The sequence below is a fragment of the Rhea pennata genome, chromosome 1 (assembly GCF_028389875.1).
Source record: "Rhea pennata isolate bPtePen1 chromosome 1, bPtePen1.pri, whole genome shotgun sequence".
NCBI classification, from domain to species: Eukaryota; Metazoa; Chordata; class Aves; order Rheiformes; family Rheidae; genus Rhea; species Rhea pennata.
The window spans coordinates 215,546,280-215,569,707 of NC_084663.1; the positions used below are offsets into that span (position 1 = coordinate 215,546,280).

Below are 23,428 nucleotides of genomic sequence, written 5' to 3' on the forward strand. Positions count from 1 at the left end.
TCTGCCATTCCCATATCTTTCCTTTTGGGGAAAAGAAATCTTCCGCATGCTAAACTACATACCTCAAGTTTACTGAATATTTTTGTTTCAAATTCAACATATCATATTGTCAAATCTTTTAAAAATAATTTTGAATAATTGCATTTTATCAGAATAACCTATTTCTAAGTTTGCTTGCACCTAAAATCACTGGGAAGGTATAATAAGCACTAAGTTTCCTTACCTGTTGTTCATTAACTTTTAGAAAGTTCTCTAAAACTAGTGTGTTTTAAATGTCTCTTTCATCAAGCAAAGACCAACCAATGTGATTGCTTCTCTAGATTTACTTATCCAAAAAGACCACTTTTCCCTCTTAAGTAGTCATATGAGAGGTTATAGGTGTTCTCCATAGCAGGAATCTTTCCAGGACGATTGCAGCACATTGATGGACTGAATTTCCATCAATTCTAATTTCTCCTTCCTGATGAGGGTCAGAGTGCCGGGCTCCTTCCTCGCCATCGGCTGCCGCACAGTGAGCAGTGGGGAATGCCGGTACATGCTGGACAGACATTGCTTTGCTGAGATGCGATCCCTTAAGCTGTGCTCCCTCCCGGTTCAAGCAGCCATGGGAGGAGCCTGGTGCATGCGCTGCGTTTCGGGAGATGCTGTGCTAAAGCACTCAGGCTGTGCTAAAACAACAACAGCAAACCTCTCATCTTCTTAAAGGGAGACCAAAAAAATGAAATAATTTCAGAGCTGACCCCCCTCCTCCACTCAGAAGAGCGCACTAGGTGTCTCCCATCTCGCTGCAGCCCAGCACAGCACCTTTTCTCCACCTGCCTCCCCTTTCCTGCGGCCAGCAGCCCTCACCCACAGGTGCTACATGGCTCCTGCCCGTTGCTGGGGCTCCTGGAGCAGCTATGCAGGGCCAGCCTGTCACCGCATCACCCAGCGGAAGGGGTTCAGACCACACTGAGCACGACTACAGGATGGGGTGGCAGACAGCCACTACTCATCAAATTCATATGGCAACGAGTTTATAAACCACGGCTTCCTCCTAATATCCCCGGCAGCATTCTGCACAGCTAGTACTTGCACACTTGATGCACAAGATACCAGCTGGCTGCACCACTGGGAGCTTGGGGGGCTCCCACAGGAGAAACAGATGATGTTGGGCACATCAGGACTAGGGGTTCTCAGTGCTCCCAGTTAATGTCTACACCAGCGGCAGCTTCACTGCTCCTCTTGGGCAGCTCCTGCCCGAGCCTGCAGGGCCAAGTCACAGGGGAGCTGGGCTAACTCCTATAGGGATAAGTCTTCATAGGTGGGGGTTGGGATTTAATATCTGAGAGGCAGGGAGTACTGTGAATGTTTCCTGTTCAACTTCTTCATCAGTGAGCTGGATGAGGGGACAGAGTGCCTCCTCAGCAAGTTTGCCGATGATCCCAAGCTGGGAGGATTTTGTGGCTGACACACCTGAGGGCTGTGCTGCCATTCAGAGAGACCTGGACAGGCTGGAGAGCTGGGCGGAGAGGAACCTCCTGAGGTTCAACAAGGGCAAGTGCAGGGTCCTGCACCTAGGGAGAAATAACCCTGTGGACCAGTACAAGCTGGGGGCTGACCTGCTAGAGAGCAGCTCTGCAGAGAAGGACCTGGGAGTGCTGGTGGATGACAAGTTGACCGTGAGGCAGCAATGTGCCCTTGTGGCCAAGAGGCCAATGGTCTCCTGTGGTGCATTGGGAAGAGTGTTGCGAGCAGGTGGAGGGAGGTGATCCTGCCCCTCTCCTCAGCCCTGGGGAGGCCTCATCTCGAGTACTACATCCACTTCTGGGCTCCCCAGTCCAAGAGAGACATGGAGCTACTGGAGAGAGTCCAGCGTAGGGCTACAAAGATGATGAGAGGGCTGGAGCACCTGCCCTGTGAGGAACGGCTGCGAGAGCTGGGCCTGTTCAGCCTGGGGAAGAGAAGCCTGAGGGGGGATCTGGTCAATGTGTACAAGTACCTGAAGGGAGGGTGTGAAGGGGACGGGGACAAACTCTTTTCAGTTGCCCCATGTGACAGGACAAGAGGCGATGGGCAGAAATTGAAGCACAGGAAGTTCCACCTGAACATGAGTGGGAATTTCTTCCCTGTGAGAGTGACGGAGCACTGGACCAGGTTGCCCAGAGAGGTTGTGGAGTCTCCTTCTCTGGTGATCTTCAAGGCCTGCCTGGATGCAACCCTGTCTACCATGCTGTAGGTGACCCTGCTGAGCGGGGAGGTTGGACTATATGATCTCCAGAGTCCCTGCCAACCTCAACCGTTCTGTGAATACTGCATTTGGGTGGGATCTGCACATTGTGCTGTGGATGTAACTCCCAGCCAGGCAGCCCAGACCTGCTGTCAGTATTCTCTGCGTGTGCCTTCATATATGAAATCTGTGTAGGAAAGCATAATTCTTTCCCAGTTGAGTAAGCAGCCCTCTGTTCTGAGTGAACAAAAACCAGATTCTTAAAGTAATTTAGCAAAATTTACACAGCAACATTTACAGATGCATACATATAACATATGGATCTGCTTTTAGCCTTTGCATGAAAGGGAAATCTTGATTAGAGGCATCAGTGATTAGGCCCAAGAGGTCAGTTTGGAGCTGAAGGGAGTCCATATTGAAGGATTTTACTTTAAGAAAGGTGTTCCTCATTACCTGAAACTATTTTTTCCAACACTAATTTAGGTAATGCATCCTATTATTGAGACAATGTTGGTTTTGTATTTCTTTAACACTCAAAACTTTTCCACTACAGTGGGCAGCACTACAAAGAGCTGGGATTTGCCTGGAAAGGGACTATGTGCCAGCTGAACTCAATGGGTGTTGTCTCGGTAAGGAGAGACTTTGACCACTTCTACTGCCTCAACATGAAGAGATAATCTCACCATTAAGTTTAAAAGATTTTGGCCATAATGTTGCCCCAATGACTTGATATTCCCATAGCATATTTATATAACTTGCTATCATAGCAAGGCAAGAGGTTGGCCACTTTAGATGCTACCACATTACCTTGATCTTGGGAGGCTGAGTTCTTAGCTGACACACATTTTCAGGTTTCAGTTTCCTAGGTAAGTAAACTAACTCCCTGACTACTTTGCAAAGACAGATGGCACTAGCTATACTTTTGAATAAAAGTGCCTCTGATTGACCGATCGCTCTCCCTTGAAGTGCTGAGAATGATCTGACTATATCAAATCTTCATAGTAAAGCTTGGGAGTTAATTCCATACCTCCTGGGGGCAGACTTTTACTGATTAATAGTCACAGCATGTAAATTGGGTGTCTAAAGGAGGTTATGTTGATTTTGGTTTTGTCTTTTCTTAAAGATGATGAGATAGAAAAAGAATAATTCTCTAATGCTTCCCCGCAACTATTCTCTTTAAGGGTTCCCTAATTGGTGGTTTGCAAGTGCAAGTTTCTAGTTAGTGCAAATTTCACAATTACTGAGCAAAACACTAAAAGCTGGATCTGAAGTTGTCTGCATCAATATACACCTTCTCCAGAAAACATGTACCTGTTTTTTTTCTTCCCACATGCAGTTCCCTGGCCATAATACTATCAGTAATGTGATTACACTCGCTCATGAGATGGGCCACAGTTTAGGTTTCAACCATGATGACAGCAAACAATTTCACGACAAACCCTGTTACTGCAACTGCACTCATAAAGGATGCATCATGCGAACATCACCAGGGTAAGTGCAGCTTGCTTTTCACTACATCACTTTGGATGAGATTCAGCTCACTGCTGTCAGTCATCTATTTCTGAGCCAGCTGCTCTACACTCCCCGTGTGTCTGTACGTGGTTTTATCCTGATTTTGAAAACTTGGGCCCTTTTCTTTATAAGAGACTTTATAAGAGACTAATTAAACCTCCATGAAAATGTAATTTACTTGAGAACTGGAAGTCTCCTACCAAACTTGTGTTTGCTCTCAATTGAAGTAGCCATTTTGCTGGGGTCATCAGCAGTCCTTATGACTTGTGATGGTTGCTCCTATCTCCTCCACCTGGAAGCCAACTCCTTGGTGGCTTCAAGGTGATGGAAAACCCAGCACACCACAGCTGGGGTGAACACTTCAGTAAGTCAGAGAATTGCATTTCATGGCTCTCTAACCCTTCAGCCTTTACTGTTATCCATTCGAATAGCAACATTATTGCCTTAACATACTGATTAAATGAATCTGTTTCCAGACCTCTGACTTTAGACAGCATTTCTTCCAGAATTCCTATATGCAGATTACTTGACATGTTCAGTAAATAGTGTGACTCTTGCTTCCACTTGGATTGCAGTAATTTCCATATCCATTGGAATATCCAGTATTTTCCTATGTATATTCCTGGCAATTCTATTTCTGACTCATCCATCCTTGACATCTGTTACTGCTTCTGACCTATCCCATTATGTCAATTCTTGCTCCTAATCAATCTTGTCTAAGCATACGTCACCATTCACCATCACAAATTTACTCACCAATATAGTGTTGCAAGAGAAAATAGGAGTGAGGAAAGGCTTAGTCCCCCTAAAACTTCACATTCCTGTTTGCTAGCTGATCTACCTGTTGTCCTTTGAGCCCACCAATCATATGTATATGGTATGGTTATATATAATTAGTATTTTTATTTTCCTACAGCTCGTGCTTTGCATTCAGTAACTGCACTATGGGAGAATATTATGATCAAATAACAAGAAACAATCTACCTTGTCTTCTCAACATACCATCTTTGAAACCATTTCTTTCTGATCACTGTGGCAATGGTGTCTTGGAAAAAGAGGAAGAATGTGACTGTGGCAACGATGAGGTTAGTAATTACCTATTTCACTGCAATCTACATTGTACAGTCATGTTATTAAAATTCTGGTGTTTTCTCAACTTTAAGCTCATTGAGTCATGGGAAGGAGTCATCACTGAAGTGTCACCCATTCAGATGAGCTCAGTGGTTTTCACTTCTGTTGACTCCTCTGAAGTGGGAGTTTACCCCAAAATGATGCCATTTATTTCCAAAATACACATTATTTGTGCAAACATATGCAGAGCATATCTGGAAATAAATTCAGGTTTTTCTGCATAACTATGGAGAGACCTTTTGTAGCAGACTCTATGTAGACCAAATGGTGAGTCCATGCTGCAGAGGTACTCTGTTTGCAAGTATCCGATAAGGAGTCAGTTAGGCGTGGAAGAGCAGCTCTATTACTAGCACAGAAGCAAGATTTCTCCATATCTTGTCCAAATTGGAAGGTGATTTTCTTCTGGTTGTGCTAACGCCCATAAGAATAAAGGGTTTGAAGAAAATAAAAGTATTTGAGAAGCGCTGTGGCCAAAGCAGGAGATTCCATAGAAAGACAAGCTGCTCTACCTACAAATTATTTCCACTTGCCATATTTCCACCTTCTTATCTAGTTATTCTATTTCTTTTCTTTCTTCTATTATATTTACCCTGAAGTCAGTGGAAGGATTTTGTAGGAGTGCTTTAAAGAGCATTCTTGAATGTTTTTATCTTCACAGCTGTAATTCTAGGAACCATGCAGCTATGACACTCAAGAAAGTTTGAGTTTCCCAGTAGGATTTCTTGTTTGCATTTTGTTACTGTGCAAAGCCGAAAACTGTAACTTTTTCAAAATTTAGCCTTTATACTGATGTTTCCCACATGAGAGATTTGCACATATATTATATTCATGCTTAACTTGAACATCCTTCACTTTGCTGGTAAAAAGGGTCGACTGTTTTTAAAAATTATTTTAGGAAAAAGTACACAGCCTTCAGCCCCCCAATTCTCTCTGATAGCTTGTCCCCTGACTTCTACTCTTCATTGGCTAGTCCAGCTTAACAGCTTAAAGTTTGTTAGTGGCTTGTGCAAATACACACACACACACACACACACACACACACAGAAATAGTGAGCATATTCATACAGAAAATAGCTAGGAACAAGAATTTAGTAAGAAGATAGGACAGACTGCAATGGTCAAGCACACTGCTCCACCACCCAAGTGCACTGACCAGGAGCTTGCTTACACACAACCAGGCCCCTTTATCTCCTCCTCCTATTTTCCCTTGCTTGTCCCTCCCCAGTCCACTCTATCTCTCCTTTTTCCTGCCCTTGGTCTTTCTCCTAACCATCCCATAGAAAGCTTTGTACTTCCCCTAAATCCCCTTAAAACAACCCACAATAAGTTTTAAATAGTCCTACATTCTCTCTCAAAGTTTGGTCTTTCCAGGAAACTCGTGATCTTTTTTTTTCCCCTTCTTATTAGTTACCAAGTTCTGGTTGAACCTCCTCAAGGTTACACTTGAGCAGTTCCTGCATTGGCCCATCCATCAGTGTCCTGAGAGCTCGGGTCTTTGCTAATGTATTTGTTAGCTTTTGTGCATCTGTGTGACGATGAATTTATTACTGTTCCTGTCTCGTCTGACTTCTGTACTGAAAAGCCATTAACCAGCTATCCTTACAAAGCAGATATCCTTACGTTCCAGATATCCTTAAAATTATAGTAATTAATCTGTTCATGTGACAATGTTCAGAGTCCATCAGCTCTAATACTTGAGTGATTTGGGATTAAGGATGTCGAAAAATGGTGGATTACTGTTGAAAGAATTGGAGAGTTGAAGGGGAAAGAAGGAAATTAGGAAAGAAGGCAAAAATGATAGAAGGGGAGATCAACCTTTTCTGTTGTGCTCAAAATGATTTCTAAGTACTTTGGAGATACTAATTAATCTACTTTAGGAGCACCACTGTGAAGCTGGTAGGCTGGCTGATTAGCAGAGAATATGAGATGGAAGCATTAGTATTGAGAGAAAAAGATGAATTGTTTTAAGGGTGTCTACTGTCTTTGAATACCTAACCATGAACACCCAAAGCCTGATTGTTTCACTGATGTTGTGCACTTGATGCACAAAATATCCTGGACAAGGGAGATATTGGGGTCAGAAGCTGAGCACTTGTGAAGCAAACAACTAATGAATTGGCATTTCTACAGTTCTCAAGTGAAGTGACTTGGCACTATCATATGCAAAATCCATGCTGAAGCTTTAAATTAAGTCTATTCTAAAGCACAGACACCAGCCCATAGGGGCCCTGTGTAAGGCTTACTGCACACATGCCATCAGTATTTCCCTTTGATGCAGAACTTCCAGAAAAAAACAGACTTATGGTGGAATTTGAAGAGTGACAGAAAACGGCAGATTTCTTATTTTTGTTAATCTCCTTTAATTCTGTGTTTCTTAATCTAAATAAAACGATCTTCAGGGACAGCTACCCCAATAAGAAATGCTAATACTGAGATGGTGTGGCATTATTTACTTGCAGGCATGCCTCCGAGAAGGTTGCTGCCTCTCCTCCACCTGCCTACTCGCACATGGGGCCGCTTGCTACAGAGGAGAATGTTGTCACAAATGTCAGGTAAGTGCAAAACTGCTGTGTACTATAGGGTAAACCAAGGACCTAATTGCTTTCCAAAGCTATTAGTTAGGTGCTATAATGCTTCTTGTCCCCTTGTTCACTGGCCCTTTAGGCCTTCCACCAGTCATTACACTTTGTTTTTCTTCGTCATAGACTTTTGGTGGCATTCCCTAAAATTTTCCCATGTAGGTACCTTGGGCTAGTCTTTCTGAAAACAATTCCATTCAAAACCTGTTTGTGGGGTTTTTTTGTTTGTTTGTTTGTTTTTACAGTTTCAGCCAGCAGGAAAAGTATGTAGAGACATTAGAAACGCATGTGATCTTCCAGAGTACTGTAATGGGACTTCAGACATCTGCCCCATAGATGTATTTAAGCAAGACGGAACCCCGTGCAGTGACAACGACCGCTGCTATGAAGGGGATTGCCACAACCTCGAGATACAATGCAAAGCTTTATTTGGCAAAGGCAAGCTATGTTATTCTTAGAATTGTCATACCATCTGCAATTAGCTCTCTCCTTAAGATAATAATTAGTCATGTATCGCCTCTCATCACCTCTTCCTTTGCTTTGAAGAAGTCTGTTTTTTCCACAGTCTCTGAAGATGCGTTGTTTACACTTTGTAAGGAGGTCAATCTTAGCTATCTGGACCAGTTGCTTAAGAAAAAAAATTACTTGCATGATACTACAAAATACTTCTAAAACACCCAATGATTTTATAACAGTAGTTCTATAACAATATATATGTATAGATACATATTATAATATAATATAGATGCATGAACAACAGGGTAACAAAAAAGTGGTTTTCTCTGCAGTTGTTGCAGTGCTGTTCAGGAACACCCTGTTCCCAGCGTGCCCATGCCTCGCACATGGACACCGGTCAGTACTGCCAACTGGGGCTGCTCTGTGCTCTGCATACCCCTCTATGCCCATCCTCAGAGGCATAAAAGGCAATAGCAGATTTAGCCACCCTCATCCCTTTGCCACTACAGTGTCCCCGAAATAAATGTGTGCTGGAGACAATCTCTAGGCCATTGAGGTCTGTCTCATGCCTTTGAAAGCAACACCACCACATAATCTGTTCATCTGAATTTCTCCCTGCTCATACTTCAAGCATGGAAGTGATTTTTCTCAATGGCTTGCCCACGTCTTCTTTGAAGTTATTTCAGTTCTGTACAAAATACCAAATTTCCCCAGCATAGGTGTTCGTACACTGTGGAGTGGAAGATTGGAATTACACTGATTGTAGTAAAGCCCATCAGGATTTGAGTCTTAGGTCTCCTTAAGACCATGTGAAAGTCAAGTAAAAGTAAAGTAAACCATCTTCAAGTCAAGTAAAGGTAAAGTAAAACCACTTTCCTCTGTGTTCCATCACATTTATGAAAAGTTTTGAGTCCCTGAGAACCCATAATCCTTGCAGATTAAGGTGGTAGCATTTGTCATGAAGGTCCTTGCTGGTAAAGGCAGGAGTATTGATAAGGCAGAATATTTTTATCATCATTGTGACACAGAGCACTTAAGGTTAACTGTCACAAGAACAGTCACTTGGTGCTGATGTAGCCAAGACATTGACCTCAGCCATCTCTGCAGGATGACTATGAAATCTGGCTGTTGATTTTACTCCGAAAACATTATTCTGGATACTTGAAAATTTGTAAGAAGGCCTGATGGAGTCATGTATTGACCACAGACTCTTCATCTTTTTCCTTAGAACTCTGTTACTCTTACACAGCACTCAGTAAGAACAAAGACGTTCTGAAAAATCTAGTAATTCCTTGGGATAGAAATGGTTCTGCCTTACTGAAATCCACACCTGTGAGCTATTTTTACTGTCTGACAATAATCAGTGCTGTTAAAACTGAATATAATGGTGGTGATTCTGGTTTCAGGCTAAATTTAAGAGATGCTGACTTGTGTTATACAGCAGGTTAGAATTATAGAAAAAGGGTAAGTCTGGAAAGGATTTCAGGTCTTCAATCTAATTTTCTGCTCCAGGTTGTTTGGATAATTAGCACAGTCCATTCTGACCTGATAAATAGTTGAGCTCCTGGTGGCAAAGCTGTTCATTTAGTCACTTCGTTCTAACACTGATTATTCTGGTCTGAAGAAGAACAGGGAAAAAAGTGTACACAATACATGGCAGGCGAAATGTAAGCAGAAAATTAAGAGGACTGGAAAGGAATTTAAAGAGTCAAGGATAGGATGCTCAAACTAAAGAGACACTAGAGAGGACCCTGGGAACTGCAGAGCAGGGAGTTCAATTTCCAGCCACAGCAGGAAGGCAGAGTCTATGACCAAGAGCAAGGTCAGACAGCTCACCACTATACCACTATCTGAAATCACCAGCTCAATGTGAGTGGTAGCCAAAAACAAACAAACAAACAAAAAAATCAAAAAAACATTGCTGTACTGTTGAGAATATGACACAGGGCATCAGTTTGTTGCTATATAAACCATGCTGAACATACAACTTGTTTGCTGGGTATTATTCTGCTGTTTACATTCCAGGAAAGATGTGGTAGAGTTAGAAAAAGTCTAGAGACAGCCAATTAGAATGGGGAAGGGGAGGGGAGAACTGCCTTACAAAGAGAGATGCTGAGAGAGAAACTAAAAATGCTGGCACTTTGGTTTGGAAAAGGCTGAGGGAGATGTGATTGTGTTTACAAAACCCTGAAGGCAGTGGATGAGGCAAATGAAAAATGGAGAGCCACCAACCACCATAATGCTACAACCTGGGAACACTCCCCAAAATTAGTAGGAGATTAGTTTAAAACAGAAAAAAAAAATGTAGCAAAAAATGACTCTCTGGAACTTGCTGCTGCATGAGGTTGTGAAGACAGACATGACCAGAAGGTCAAAGAAGAACTTGACAAACTCATGGACAGCAGGTCCGTAAACACATGCTGAAGGGACTGTGCAGGGACTGGTATCTCTAATACTTTGCATGTTCTCCTTAAATAACATATCCTACTGTACCATCAGAGAGCATTGGTTTGACCCAGTAGGACATTTCTTAGAGTGTATCCTTTCTCTTGTGCTTCTTTGTTGTTTAAAAGATGTTCAAAGCCCAGATTAGAAACTTTGAGGGTGACAATGGAAGGGGGATTGAAGATTTTTTGTAAACAACTTGGAAAAACCTCCCTGCCTTTTTCTTCTTCAGCACATGGAGATCAGAAATTTTCTTTCAAATTGAAATGGAAGGAATGACATGAGACTTGGAAATTTTCTCTGTCACGTTTCTACAGTTCATTAGGACTTGATGACAGAAAGATCATTCAAAAATCAGCAAAAAGGATCAGGTTGGGTGCTCTTAGTCCTTTTCTTCCCATGAACACCTCGCTTTGCTCTCTCGTTCTGCAGCTGCCCACCGTGCTCCGCTGAGCTGCTTCAGGGAAGTGAATGTTCGAGGCGACCGATGTGGCAACTGTGGCTGGAATGGGACATATTACACTAAATGTTTAGAAGAGTAAGTGGTGGTTGCTGTTACTAAGAGTATGAAAGTACGTAGTATCCAGAAGCCAGGCAGGACTGGGGCACCATTCTTGCAGGTGCTGTGAAAGGCAAAAAAACCAGAACACTGCTTCTAAGAGCTTTTCAGCCTGAAATACTTTTGTTGGGACTAATCCCAATAGAGAAGCAAAAGGAAAAAATAGGATCAGTAAAAGAAGCACAGCTTTTTGCACAACTTGGAGGCTCTGCTAGGCTTTTCTGTTTAGTTTTCATAGAGGAAGAGTGATGCACAAACACTACAGAGAGCCTACCTGTGTACCACTCAAAGTATGGAAGGAAAGCAGAGGGCAATAGGAGGAATTTGAGGTAGCCTTTTTCAGGATAGTTTCTTTTTACAGTTGACTTCAACTCAGAACGTTAAGTGAAGATAGTTCTCTTTTTACAAAAAAAATACAGAATTTTCTTCTATGCCTGTCCAAAAGAGCCTTAAAACTTCCTATCTGCAAGAGAAAAGAAGAAAACTACGATGTTTATCTTCTCTTTCAACATTAATAGAAGATCAGAGCATGATTCTTCCCAGTTTCTTCTCCCTCAATAAGGGGTTACCTCATCATTTGGCCAGGGCTGGGTTTTCCCATTCCATTAGACAACTGTTTCTCTTTTTTTTTCCTTCAGAATTAATTTCTTTTGTGTTGCTGCCAGGGGCTTATTTGCCAGTCAGTATGTTTTGACAGACACCTCCAGAGCCCTTTTGTAGAGAGCACAGTCCCTCAGTCTTTGCTCTCACCATTCTCCAAACCCTCCTCTACAGTCCCATCCTGTGACCAGAACGTGTTCAGAATCACGCACATTTGAGTGTGGATATGGATAATCATCAAAGTAAAGAGGGAGGTTTACCAAGACCTTGGAGATTTCCTGTCTCTGTGCACATTAAGAGTCACCCAAAATACGCAATTACTTGCACCTAACCTTTTTTTCATGATTGCAGTTCACCAAGGCAGTGCTGTTATTAGAGTAGATACCAGGATGCAATTCAGAAGTCAAGTTTATTCCCTGCATCCCTACTAAGCAGTACACAGGTGGCACTTCATTTGCACCATCTCTGGCCATAGAGATGAGTTTCTGAATGAATTGTAGCCAATCCTTCCTTGCAAAAATATCAGTATTCCTCATACAACATAAGGAATGAGCAAAACACATGAAAAGTGAGGGTCAGATATACAGATGGAAATGTCTCTGCAACTTCTGGGACAGACACACTAAGGAGTTGTGTCTATACAGTCCCAGACACTGAGGACAACTGGCATAAAACAGTCTGCATCAATGCTAGTCAAGCATCTCAACCTCTGAAAAGGGTTGGCTGCCTGCAAATTGCCTAAAAGGACTGACCCTGGACAGCTCTAACCGCAGAATTGTTCTGAGAGTGCAGGCTAGAATTGGTCAAATTTGTACCAGGGTGCTCAGATAGGCTTGTTTTTCTATCCCAGGAACGTCCTGTGTGGAAGAGTGCAGTGTGTTAATATTAAAAGAATACCGGTCAGGAAAGACGGCGAGACCGTGGTTCAGACTACCGTGAACAATCACTTATGTTGGGGACTGGAATTTCATCTGGCTTCGGACACGTTTGATGTTGGATCAGTGAAAGACGGCACATCGTGTGGTAGAAACAAGGTACCCTTAGAAAGCTAAAAGGATATGAGAGTAGTACAAGACAGAGATTAAATGGAGGGATTTTGTTCCTAAAAAATTCTTGATCTCAGATATAAGACTCAAAGTGCCTCCTCTTAAAGCCGCCGTTAGCTGCCGAAAACAGCAGCACATTGTCTTCTTCTTTTTCTTGAACTGAGTGGCTACGGCAACAGTTGCTATTTTTTCTGTTAGAAGGGAGGAGTGGTAGATTTTCTTCCTCTTTTAAAGCTCCTAACCAAAGTCAAAGTTTATTTGTTATGCATATGAATTTTAAATGTTTTTTCCAAGAATAGGATTCACTTCCCTTTGATCTATGCAGTAGACCAAATTCTGTTCAAGGAGGTGACGTATTAAAGTATCTGTTTCCTGCTATTATATGGGAGCAAAAAAATAATTCTAAGAAAAATAGAGGTGCTGAGTTACACCAAAAGGGATTTGAAGGAGCTCTTGAGTTTTGATTTCATTAGAGTTCTCCTTCCAGGAGAGGTAGGTCTCACACCACCAGTGCGAACGTTCATTCCCAAAATAACTCACTTGGAAAGCAAGAAGTTGAAAATATATTTCCTCCTTTCTCCTCTTGTCCAGAGGAGATACTTTTGTGTCTCCTAGAGCTATGAAGATACTACAATTATTCCAAGTTGAGCAAACAAAAAACTTTCTGTAGTCCCAAGGTCTTGTTCATTATCCATGGACTGGAAAGGACAAGACAGGAGTTCCTGAGCCCCAAATTGCCAGGAATCGGGAGAGCACGCTGGGGAAATAGTGTTGGAAATACAGAAAATAAGAATGATTGTGCGCGGTCAGTCTAAGAGCCTGTGCAGCCCAGAACCCTCCTCCAGCTTTCAGCAGATACCTACGGAAGCTTCAGAACAGAGCAGTCACATGGGATACTGCAATCCAATATTGGTACAACCTTAATTATTTTCAGCACCAACTATTCAGCTCCTGAGCTAGAAGTCATTTCTGCTCATTGTGTAACCCTCAGTGAGTTTGTCCAATCTCTCAATTTTTTCCAGGTACCACTTAAATTTATTTCTTAACCCACTAGGCAGTTTCTCGCTATTTTTATATTATTCACCATAAGTATTCTTTCCTAATTGCTGTCATTTTATCATTTTACTCATATAAATGCCTGATTTTGCAGATATGTTTAAATAGGACATGTGTCAGCACAACATATCTCAACTATGATTGTACAGAGAAAAAATGCAGTGGCAGAGGGGTAAGTAGAAAATACTTAAATATCCTTTGAAAAGTAGAATATATAAAGTGTAAATTTGCATGTAGGATCTCAAACGCAATGTTAGAAGCTCAGAATGGTGCATGGTTCAGCAGCACAGTTTACTTTGTTGTTTGCCAGTGACTGCCCTCCCAAATTCTACTCCGACTGTCCCCAGCACTCTTAACAGCAGTGTTTGTTGGATACTCTTTTCCATTTTTCCCCTTGTTCCTCAAATAAAGTGAAAACCAACTTCCACATCATAGCTCTGCATCCTTCATTGCATCTGTTTGTGCTACTGAATTTAAATTAGCTGGAGTTGGAGAAAAAAACTAAAAAAAAATGCGTAACTTCACTTCCTTTGCAAATACTAAAGAAATGGCAGATTTCATACCACAGTGGCCGTGTTTATTCTTATGTAATATAAACATTTCAGATATTCATACTGACATAATTATTTCACATATGGAGTTTTTTTAATTTCACTTTCAGGTCATCTATTCTTTATATATAGATATTAATGTAGATGAGCAGAAAGAGTGTCTGGGTGCTAGCAGAGATGCTAAGGGAGAACACTGGGGAAGATCTACTATCACCTCTCCTGTATTTGTAATATACCTAAGAACTAGTAAGAAAAATTACTGTTTCCACCTGTGCTTCTGTTTTTTTGGCTTTATTTATGAAACTGATTGCTGGCAGACTGTCAGCCTGTAATTGGCAGGGTCAGAGGACTGCTTTTCTCCTTCTCTGTCACCAGCTGTAGGTGGTTGAGTCTATCAGAAGTTAATGTGCCTGGTAACATATTTCTCAATGCAGTTGGAATAAATATGTCTTTTTACTGACTCCAGAGAAAGGTTATGACCTTTCAAAAAATTCAAAAAATACATGCATATTTTGGGGGAAGCATTTCTCCAAGTAAAACACACATTCTTGAAATTAATAATTATTGTCCTGCATGACTTGAGAGGTAGAGCAAACAAGTGAAGAAAACTAGCCTCAACCTTGTCTCATGCCATAAAATAACAGAGACCTGGACTAATAATAAATAACAGTCAAACAGCTGAGCAGCGTGTATAAAGGGTTAGAGAGGTTCACTCCCGCACTCCTCCCCAGTGCATGCCACTGAAGTAGCTTGGCCTCAGACCCACAAACCTAGAAGAAGCTCTGTAACCCCAGGGCACTTCTTCCATCTGCTTCTGGGCTTCCCCTCTCCAGTGCCCACACTGCCTCCCAGCTCCTCAGCCTCGCAGGCACAGCAGCTGCTCCTGCTGCCTCTAGGTGCTGCGAGGGAAGCTCAATTCCTCCTCCAGCAGTACTAGGTAGTAGAGCTGTGTCCAGGTCCCTCTGCACAAGGGTATCTGGCCTCAGATGCTGGGGCAGATGGTCCCAATGGCATGTTGGCTGTGGTGATTCTTCTCTTGAGCACTGCAGATTGCTGCTGCTTCCTGGGAGAGTCCTCTCCAGCAGAGATGTGGAGTTTCTCTTGGAGATCCAGCCCCAAGGTTGGGAGTCTACACATGGTCAGCCAAGTGGTATCAGATTAAACTGGTCCACAGTGAGGACTGCTGGCAAAGCCTTGTGAGCATAACAGGGATCCCTTCTCCTCTGCTATCCCTTCAGATGGTCTGTGTGTGAGGCCACAGCCCATTGGTCTGTTAGGGACAGAGAGTGAGAACTGGGGAACACAGGAACTGAGTAATCTGGCCTGGATATGACAAATGGATGTATAACCAAGGGAGTCAGGATCTCTATCTTGTAGGAAAAGCCATGATTTTTGAATCACATAAAGGTGACAAAACAATTTTGGACAAACTTGTGAAATTACGTTGTCATGAGAGACATTCATATTATTCACAAGAGCAGGGTAGACTTGCAATTAATAAAGACTGCTAAAATTGCTTTCCAATTTTGAGATGAAAATGGTTTGAGAGATGCAAAAAGTACTCCTATCAAAGCTGGAAAAAAACATATAACCATCTTTAATCTTCTATATGCTGTCGTCTCTTCCCTGCTCTGTTCATAACATGTCTTTCAACTGGGCCATCACTTCAAGGACAAGATGAGGCGATGGATCAAGAACTCCCAATGACCCTCAGTTGATTTAGTAGACATCTAATGATGCCATAAAGCCCATGACAGCCTGTGACCCGAGGCACCAGTTTATCACCTTTACACAAAAGAAGTCAGATGTTGCCATAGTGGCAGCTAAAACACATGAAAAAAAAAAATCTTAGGCTATGGATTTCTTACAGCCTGTCTCTGCTGCCCCTGCCAATGACTCGTGTTGGCAGCTTTCTTGCTGGAGAAACACAGAGCCAGTGTATGACTTCTCTTTTCTTATGCCATAAAATATTCCTGTTTTCTTTTAGGTGTGTAACAATAAGAGAAATTGTCACTGTGATTTTGGGTGGGCCCCTCCTGACTGCAAACTGGAAGGATTTGGAGGCAGTACTGACAGTGGGCCACCTCCTTCTCTTGACCGTAAGTGCTGTAGAGTGGGACTGTTCTGCACATCTCACTGCTCTTCTTAGCTTTATGTTTTCTTGGTCAAGTTTAGTGATTCTCCATTTATCCTTTCATATCATACGACTTTGTTCACTCATATGACATCATTCAGGCTTCTCTTTCTCCCTTTCCACTTACTCACATCAGATATTTTTTCTCCAACCTTGTCGTCTTTTCACCATTTGAGTTGTGCTTGTCTTGCCTGAATCGCGTGAGACTGTTCTTAGGACACCCATGTGGACTGCAGGTGCACTCCATAAAGCACAGGGACCCAACAGCAAACACAGTTCATTAAGATAGTTTATGAGCAGTGTCTTTTGAGCTCATCAAAACCCTCTTAAGTGAATCTTCCTCCCCTTCAACAGAGATCTCCAGCAGAGCTCCAATCCTGAATGGGACAGAACATAAATAAATATAATCCTGGTGCCTTTATGAGAGGTACACTTCTGCCTTCCTAAATCACACAGACATGGTGGGATAGCTCCCATGACTGGAATGCTGCCATGGATGGCTATGTGCTTTTTAGGAGAGACAGGCCAGGAAGGTGAGGTGGTGGAGTTGCTCTTTATGTGAGAGAGCAACTGGAATGCATCGAGCTCTGCCTAGGCGGGGAGGAGGAGGAGGCAGTTGAGAGCTTATGGGTAAAGATCAAAGGGCAGGCTGACATGGGGTACTGTTGTGGGTGTCTACTACAGGCCAGCTGACCAGGGAGAGAAAGTCAATGAGGCCTTCTATAGACAGCTGGAGGTAGCCTCACCATCACAGGCCCTGGTTCTCATGGGGGACTTCAGCCACCCTGATATCTGCTGGAGGGACTACACAGCAAGGCACAAGCAGTCCAGGAGGCTCCTGCAATGCACTGATGACAACTTCTTGTCACAAATGGTGGAGGAGCCTATGAGGAAGGGTGTCCTGCTGGACCTTGTCCTTACCAACAGAGAGGGACTGGTTAGAGATGTGAAGGGTGGGGGCAGCCTTGGCTGCAGTGACCACGAGATGGTGGAGTTCAGGATCCGGCAGGAAAGAAGTAAGGCAACAAGCAGGATTGCAACCCTGGACTTCAGGAGAGCGGACTTTGGGCTCTTCAGAGACCTAATTGGTGGAGTCTCATGGGTTAAGGCCCTAGAAGGAAGGGGGGGTCCAAGAGAGCTGGCTAATATTCAAACATCACTTCCTCCAAGCTCAAGAGCGGTGCATCCCTATGAGTAAGAAGTGCAGCAAAGGGGGCAGGAGACCTGCCTGGGTGAGCAAGGAGCTCCTGGCCAAATTCAGTCAGAAGAAGAAAGTACACAGACTGTTAAAGAGGGGGCAGGCTACTTGGGAGAATTATAGGACTGCAGTCAAAGTATGTAGAGATGCGGCGCAGAAGGCTAAGGCCCTGTTGGAATTGAGTCTTGCAAGGGATGTTAAGGACAACAGGAAGGGCTTCTTCAAACACATCAGCAGCAGGAAGAGAACTAGGGAAAATGTGGGCCCGCTACTGAATGGGGTGGGGGCCCTGGTGACAAGGGATGCAGAGAAGGCAGAATTACTGAATGCCTTCTGTGCTTCAGTCTTCACTGCTGAGGGCAGCCCCCAGGAATCCTGCAGCCTGGATGTGAGGGAGAAAGTCTGGAGAAGGGAAGACTTTCCTTTGGTTGAGGAGGAAAGGATTAGAGACCTTCTGGGCAGGCTAGACATCCGCAAATCCATGGGCCCGGATGGGATGCACCCACGGTTACTGAGGTAGCTGGCGGATGTTGTTGCCAGGCCGCTCTCCATCATCTTGGAAAGGTCCTGGAGAACTGGAGAGGTGCCTGAGGACTGGAAGAAAGCCAGTGTCACTCCAGTCTTCAAGAAGGGCAAGAAGGAGGACCCAGGCAACTATAGGTCAGTCAGCCTCACCTCGATCCCTGGAAAGGTGATGGAACAGCTCATCCTGGATGTCATCTCCAGATGTTTCTGGAGGAAAAGGTGGTGATCAGGAGTAGCCAGCATGGATTCACCAAGGGGAAATCCTGCTTAACCAACCTGATAGCCTTCTCTGATGGAATGACTGGCTGGGTAGGTGAGGGCAGAGCAGTGGTCATTGTCTACCTGTAATTCAGCAAGTCTTTTGATACTGTCTCCCATAACATCCTCCTAGGCAAGCTCAGGAAGTGTGGGTTAGACGAGTGGACAGTGAGGTGGTTTGAGAACTGGCTGAAAGGCAGAGCTCAGAGGGTCGTCGTCAGTGGTGTGGAGTCCAGTTGGAGGCCTGTGGCTAGTGGCGTTCCCCAGGGCTCAGGACTGGGTCCCATCCTGTTCAACTTCTTCATCAACGACCTGGATGAGGGGACAGAGTGCCTCCTCAGCAAGTTTGCTGATGATCCCAAGCTGGTAGGAGTGGCTGACACACCCGAGGGCTGTGCTGCCATTCAGAGAGACCTGGACAGGCTGGAGAGCTGGGCAGAGAGGAACCTCCTGAGGTTCAACAAGGGCAAGTGCAGGGTCCTGCACCTAGGGAGAAATAACCCTGTGGACCAGTACAAGCTGGGGGCTGACCTGCTAGAGAGCAGCTCTGCAGAGAAGGACCTGGGAGTGCTGGTGGATGACAAGTTGACCATGAGCCAGCAATGTGCCCTTGTGGCCAGGAAGGCCAATGGTCTCCTGGGGTGCATTGGGAAGAGTGTTGCGAGCAGGTGGAAGGAGGTGAGCCTGCCCCTCTACTCAGCCCTGGGGAGGCCTCATCTCGAGTACTGCGTCCAGTTCTGGGCTCCCCAGGACAAGAGAGACATAGAGCTACTGGAGAGAGTCCAGCACAGGGCTACAAAGATGATGAGAGGGCTGGAGCACCTGCCCTGTGAGGAACGGCTGCGAGAGCTGGGCCTGTTCAGCCTGGGGAAGAGCAGACTGAGGGGGGATCTGATCAATGTGTACAAGTACCTGCAGGGAGGGTGTGAAGGGAACGGGGACAAACTCTTTTCAGTTGTCCCGTGTGACAGGACAAGAGGCAATGGGCAGAAATTGAAGCACAGGAAGTTCTGCTTGAAGGTGAGTGGGAATTTCTTCCCTGTGAGAGTGACAGAGCACTGGACCAGGTTGCCCAGAGAGGTTGTGGAGTCTCCTTCTCTGGAGATCTTCAAGGCCCGCCTGGATGCAACCCTGTCTAACATGCTGCTGTACGTGTCCCTGCTGAGCGGGGAGGTTGGACTACATGATCTCCAGGGTTCCCTTCCAACCTTACTGATTCTATGAAATACTACGCATTCTAGCTTACTGAATAGCAAATTACCATTCAGTCACTCACTAGCAGTGCTTCACAAACCCACAAGCACCCAGCAGGTTTCAAGCTCTTCTCTGTCCCTCTTTGCTTATTTTTGTTACTGAGGAAGAACTACATCTGTGCTTTTTATTTGACCAATAAAGTGGGAGCTGCTCAGGCAGTCAAGGACCTACAGTCACTCTAAAAATCTAATTCTTTTGAGCAGGTAAAAATTTATGTGCAGAATTAACTTCTCCTTAAATCTCAATCCATATTCTAATAATATCAATCCATGATATTTCATCTGTTTGTGGGGAAGTGAAGCTACCCAAAAGGCAAATTCAAGAGGAAAGGCCAATGCTAAGTTTTAAGCTTTTACTCTGTTCTCTTTAGTGGTAGCTTAGGCAAGCTGGGAGGAGTAACCTCATTCACACTGTCCCTATGAACAACCTCCCATACAGCCAGGTTTGTTTTCCAGCTGCCAGGGACGTCCTCAGGATCCTCAGGATTCCTATACCATGGAATGGATGTGCCATGCCACCAAATCTTCTCATACACAGCTTGTGGTACACAGTCTTGAACCTAAACTCCTGCTTCTCATAGCTAACATGTTAGGGTGCAGCCTGGCACTCCTGTCACTGCTCAGGCACATTGCCAACTTACTGATTTCTGTGCACAGCTGACTGCTTCCTGCTTCTGCGGTCTGTCTGTGCGGTGGCACAGCTCCCTTCTCCATGCCCTCCCTCAGTTCCTGCTCACCGTGTGATGCATTTCTCTGTGGTTACCAATTTCTATCATATATTTAACAAGCACGGAGTCACAAAATGATAGAATAGTTGGGGTTGGAAGGGACCTCTGAAGATCATCTGGTCCAACCCCCCTGCTCAAGCAGGGTCAGCTTGAGCAGGTTGTCCAGTGCAGTAGGGTTTTGTGTCCAGTAGGGTTTTGAGTATCTCCAAGAATGGAGACTCTACAGCCTCTCTCTTGTAATGGGTTAATTATTTTATCTATAAAATAACTATACACTCAAGGCTCAGTTCATGTTACTTATATTTCAGCACTATGATTGGATACTTCTTCATTTGTGCTTCTTTATCAGGCAACGCTGTGGGCAGCCCTCCTTCTCTTTCGTCCTCAAACTCCTTATGATGCGGTCCCAAAGACTCCCTATTTTCTGGCCTGCATAGTGCTACTATAGCCTCTACTTTGTATATAGGGGCCTGCCTCGAGACTTTTACTGCTTCTCAGGAAGACGAACGCTCTGGCAGTTCGCGACTGGGCAGTGGTGGAGGCAGCCTCAAGACCTGGCAGACAGGGAGGGGGTATGCAAGTGCCCAGCAGCTCATTCGGGGTTGCAAGTGTGTATATTCATGAACACGTGTGCACATACAACAAATTGCCATTTCTACTAGCAATGCTTTTGTGTCAGAAATGTCAGGTGTGCACAGAGTGTAATGTTCTCTCTCTCTTTCATTCAAGTGCAGGGAGTTGCAAGGAATATGGGAAAAACTATCGGAGCACTTCTTTTATTCCTTTTGATTTCGGGCATTTTGTTGTACAAGAGGGCTGAGATTGCTCAGCTGTTTCAAAGGTAGGTAAAATTCCATTAATCTTTACATTATTTGGCAGAACTGAGGCATTTCTAACAATTTCTAATCAAGGTTCCAAGCATTTCAAAGTAATGCAACCAAATGTGCTCTATCTATGAGCAGAGCTTTGTCACAGCTGTGTATAATGCAGAAATGGTGGGCAGGGCTCCTAGTTACTTTTAATGTATTGTGACATCTTTAAAAGTTTCCCATAGAAATTTTGAAATGAAATTTGTTGTCTAATTCAGAATAATTTTTCAGAAAGTGCTGCTTTTTCAAAATGGCTTTTTCTTTTCTAGAGGGTTTATTTTCATTTCTTTTTACTTTTTTGTTCACCTCTTTTTATTTACTGAAAAATGCAAACAAAAGTTGGGGAAAAAAAGAAAGATTGTAAAATAGCATGTGGAGGATAAACACTCACTTATCCTCTTGCTTGTCTGCACATTTGTACCAGGTCCAATGGGTTTGTAAGCTCAGCTAAAATAGTATGTGAATAGGATTCCAGCCAGGATGAAACCAGAAAATGAAAGATGACATTCCTCTAGATGATCTCTGCACATCCACACACTTGAGATTTACTGGGTTCATTTATTCTGCCAAGAAATAGGATAAATCATGTGGAGGTTTGTTCTGCTCTGTGCAGCAAGACTGTCTAGCACCCAGTTACCTTATTTATAGCCAGTTTAGTTATCTCTACCCTATGTTATAGTCCCCAGAGCAGCTATAATAAAATATTTTCCCCTTAACACAGTGATCTTTCATCTCTCTGGTATGTGTTAATCTTAGGTACGGAAACAGGACTTAACTTATAGTTCTATTTTCTTACTATTTTAAATATCCATGTCAGAGAGTATGATTTCAAAAAAAAACACCCAATATTTCTCATGAGGTACTTATCCATAAACTACAGTATTTTATTCTGCATGAAATCACTATTCAAAGTTCATGTTCACTGAATACCTCTACTTTGTATTATAGATGCCGATTTAGAAGATACAGAAAACAAAGTAAAACTCCTCCTCCTCCAAAGGAAGTAAGTAGTGTTCTCCCATTGTCAATTTAGAAAAAGGCATTCTTGAAGGATTTGGGGAAAATATAACTTCTCAGTATATTCCTAACATCTTTTTCCCTTCCCAGTAAATCTTGCTCTCCCAGTTCTTTCAGTGCAAGCTGAAAACAGCTAGTGAAAACATATCCAAAGAGTACACACACTTAGCAGTATACCTGCAGAAAATTGTTCTGTTTTAGGTCAAAAGAGTGTTCAGTGTAAAAATACTGTGTTCACATAAATAGTAATGTATTTAGGCTTCTTGATTCAAGCTGTATTCAGACTGGCGTCATGATGACACAGCTGAAGAACGCACAAACAAAAAACTAGTGTTTCTCAGAAAACAAGAATTCTGTCTAGACTAGGATAAATATGAGATCTCTCCAAAGTGAGGAAGACAGGGAGGCAGACACTGCAGTGCCAGAGCTGAGAACTGACAAGCAGAGAGCCAGGTTCAAGTCTGCCATGCAGCTTTTCTGTGGTGCCTGCTACTGATCTTGTTCAGCAAGGCTGTCCTGTGCTCAACGAATTTTACTAATACAAATTAGGTCAAAGCTGATGCAGTTTGATCGGATCAACTTTTTCAAAGAAAAGCTTCCTTGGAAAAAAATCCTGCCTATTATAGTTAGAAGTGCAGAAGAAAACAGTAAGATGTGGACAACAGAAAATAGAGCAGAAAAGAAGCTATGATCTCAACCGGAGCTGTAGGTACAGGGGTCAACAGTCCAGAAGGTGTGGAACCACAGGGCCCAGAGAGGAGCGCTGCAGGCAGAAACTCACGGATTTCAGGGAAAAACTGGCTGACTTGGGTTATTTGATTTGAAGAGATGACTGAGAGGATATCTGATAGTAACCCTTAAATGCATCCAAGGTAACCACAATTCAGACATTGCTTTTCACATTTATTGCGGACAGAATAAAAAATGATGAGACTGAACTACAGGAGATTTGGGCTAGGAAAAAGAAAAAAAATGTATTTCTTTTTAAATAGCATTGAAGAGGTCTATGCCATACGTCTGTTTCACATCTCAGAAAAGTAAACTTAACCAGACAGACAGGAATAACTACTTGTCTAATTGAAGTATGGCAGTCCTTGTCACAAGATGCTGATGATATGAAGTATTCAACATAAAGCAAAGAAGACTGGTCACTGGAACAGATAACAAAGATTAACTGACGTTTTATCTGAATATTAGCATAACTCACAAAAGCATAAAAACGTAACTTACAAAAAACAGCCATCTTTGCTGTTAATATATCATGTTGGACTCTAAACAGGTCACAGGACTCCAGAAGTGATG

The 23,428-nt window shown here is 43.4% G+C and overlaps 1 protein-coding gene across 1 annotated transcript in view; it reads left to right on the forward strand.

The window, feature by feature from the left end:
* Positions 1-23,428, forward strand: part of LOC134146248 (disintegrin and metalloproteinase domain-containing protein 9-like) — a 38,552-nt gene that overhangs the window by 14,431 nt on the left and 693 nt on the right. Inside the window, exons 10-20 of the mRNA XM_062586584.1 lie at positions 2,763-2,838; positions 3,546-3,700; positions 4,638-4,806; positions 7,312-7,404; positions 7,677-7,869; positions 10,765-10,870; positions 12,342-12,525; positions 13,688-13,765; positions 16,132-16,243; positions 20,979-21,081; positions 22,058-22,112. Of these exons, the coding sequence (XP_062442568.1) occupies positions 2,763-2,838; positions 3,546-3,700; positions 4,638-4,806; positions 7,312-7,404; positions 7,677-7,869; positions 10,765-10,870; positions 12,342-12,525; positions 13,688-13,765; positions 16,132-16,243; positions 20,979-21,081; positions 22,058-22,112 (1,324 nt within the window). The remainder of the gene's footprint in view (positions 1-2,762; positions 2,839-3,545; positions 3,701-4,637; positions 4,807-7,311; positions 7,405-7,676; positions 7,870-10,764; positions 10,871-12,341; positions 12,526-13,687; positions 13,766-16,131; positions 16,244-20,978; positions 21,082-22,057; positions 22,113-23,428) is intronic.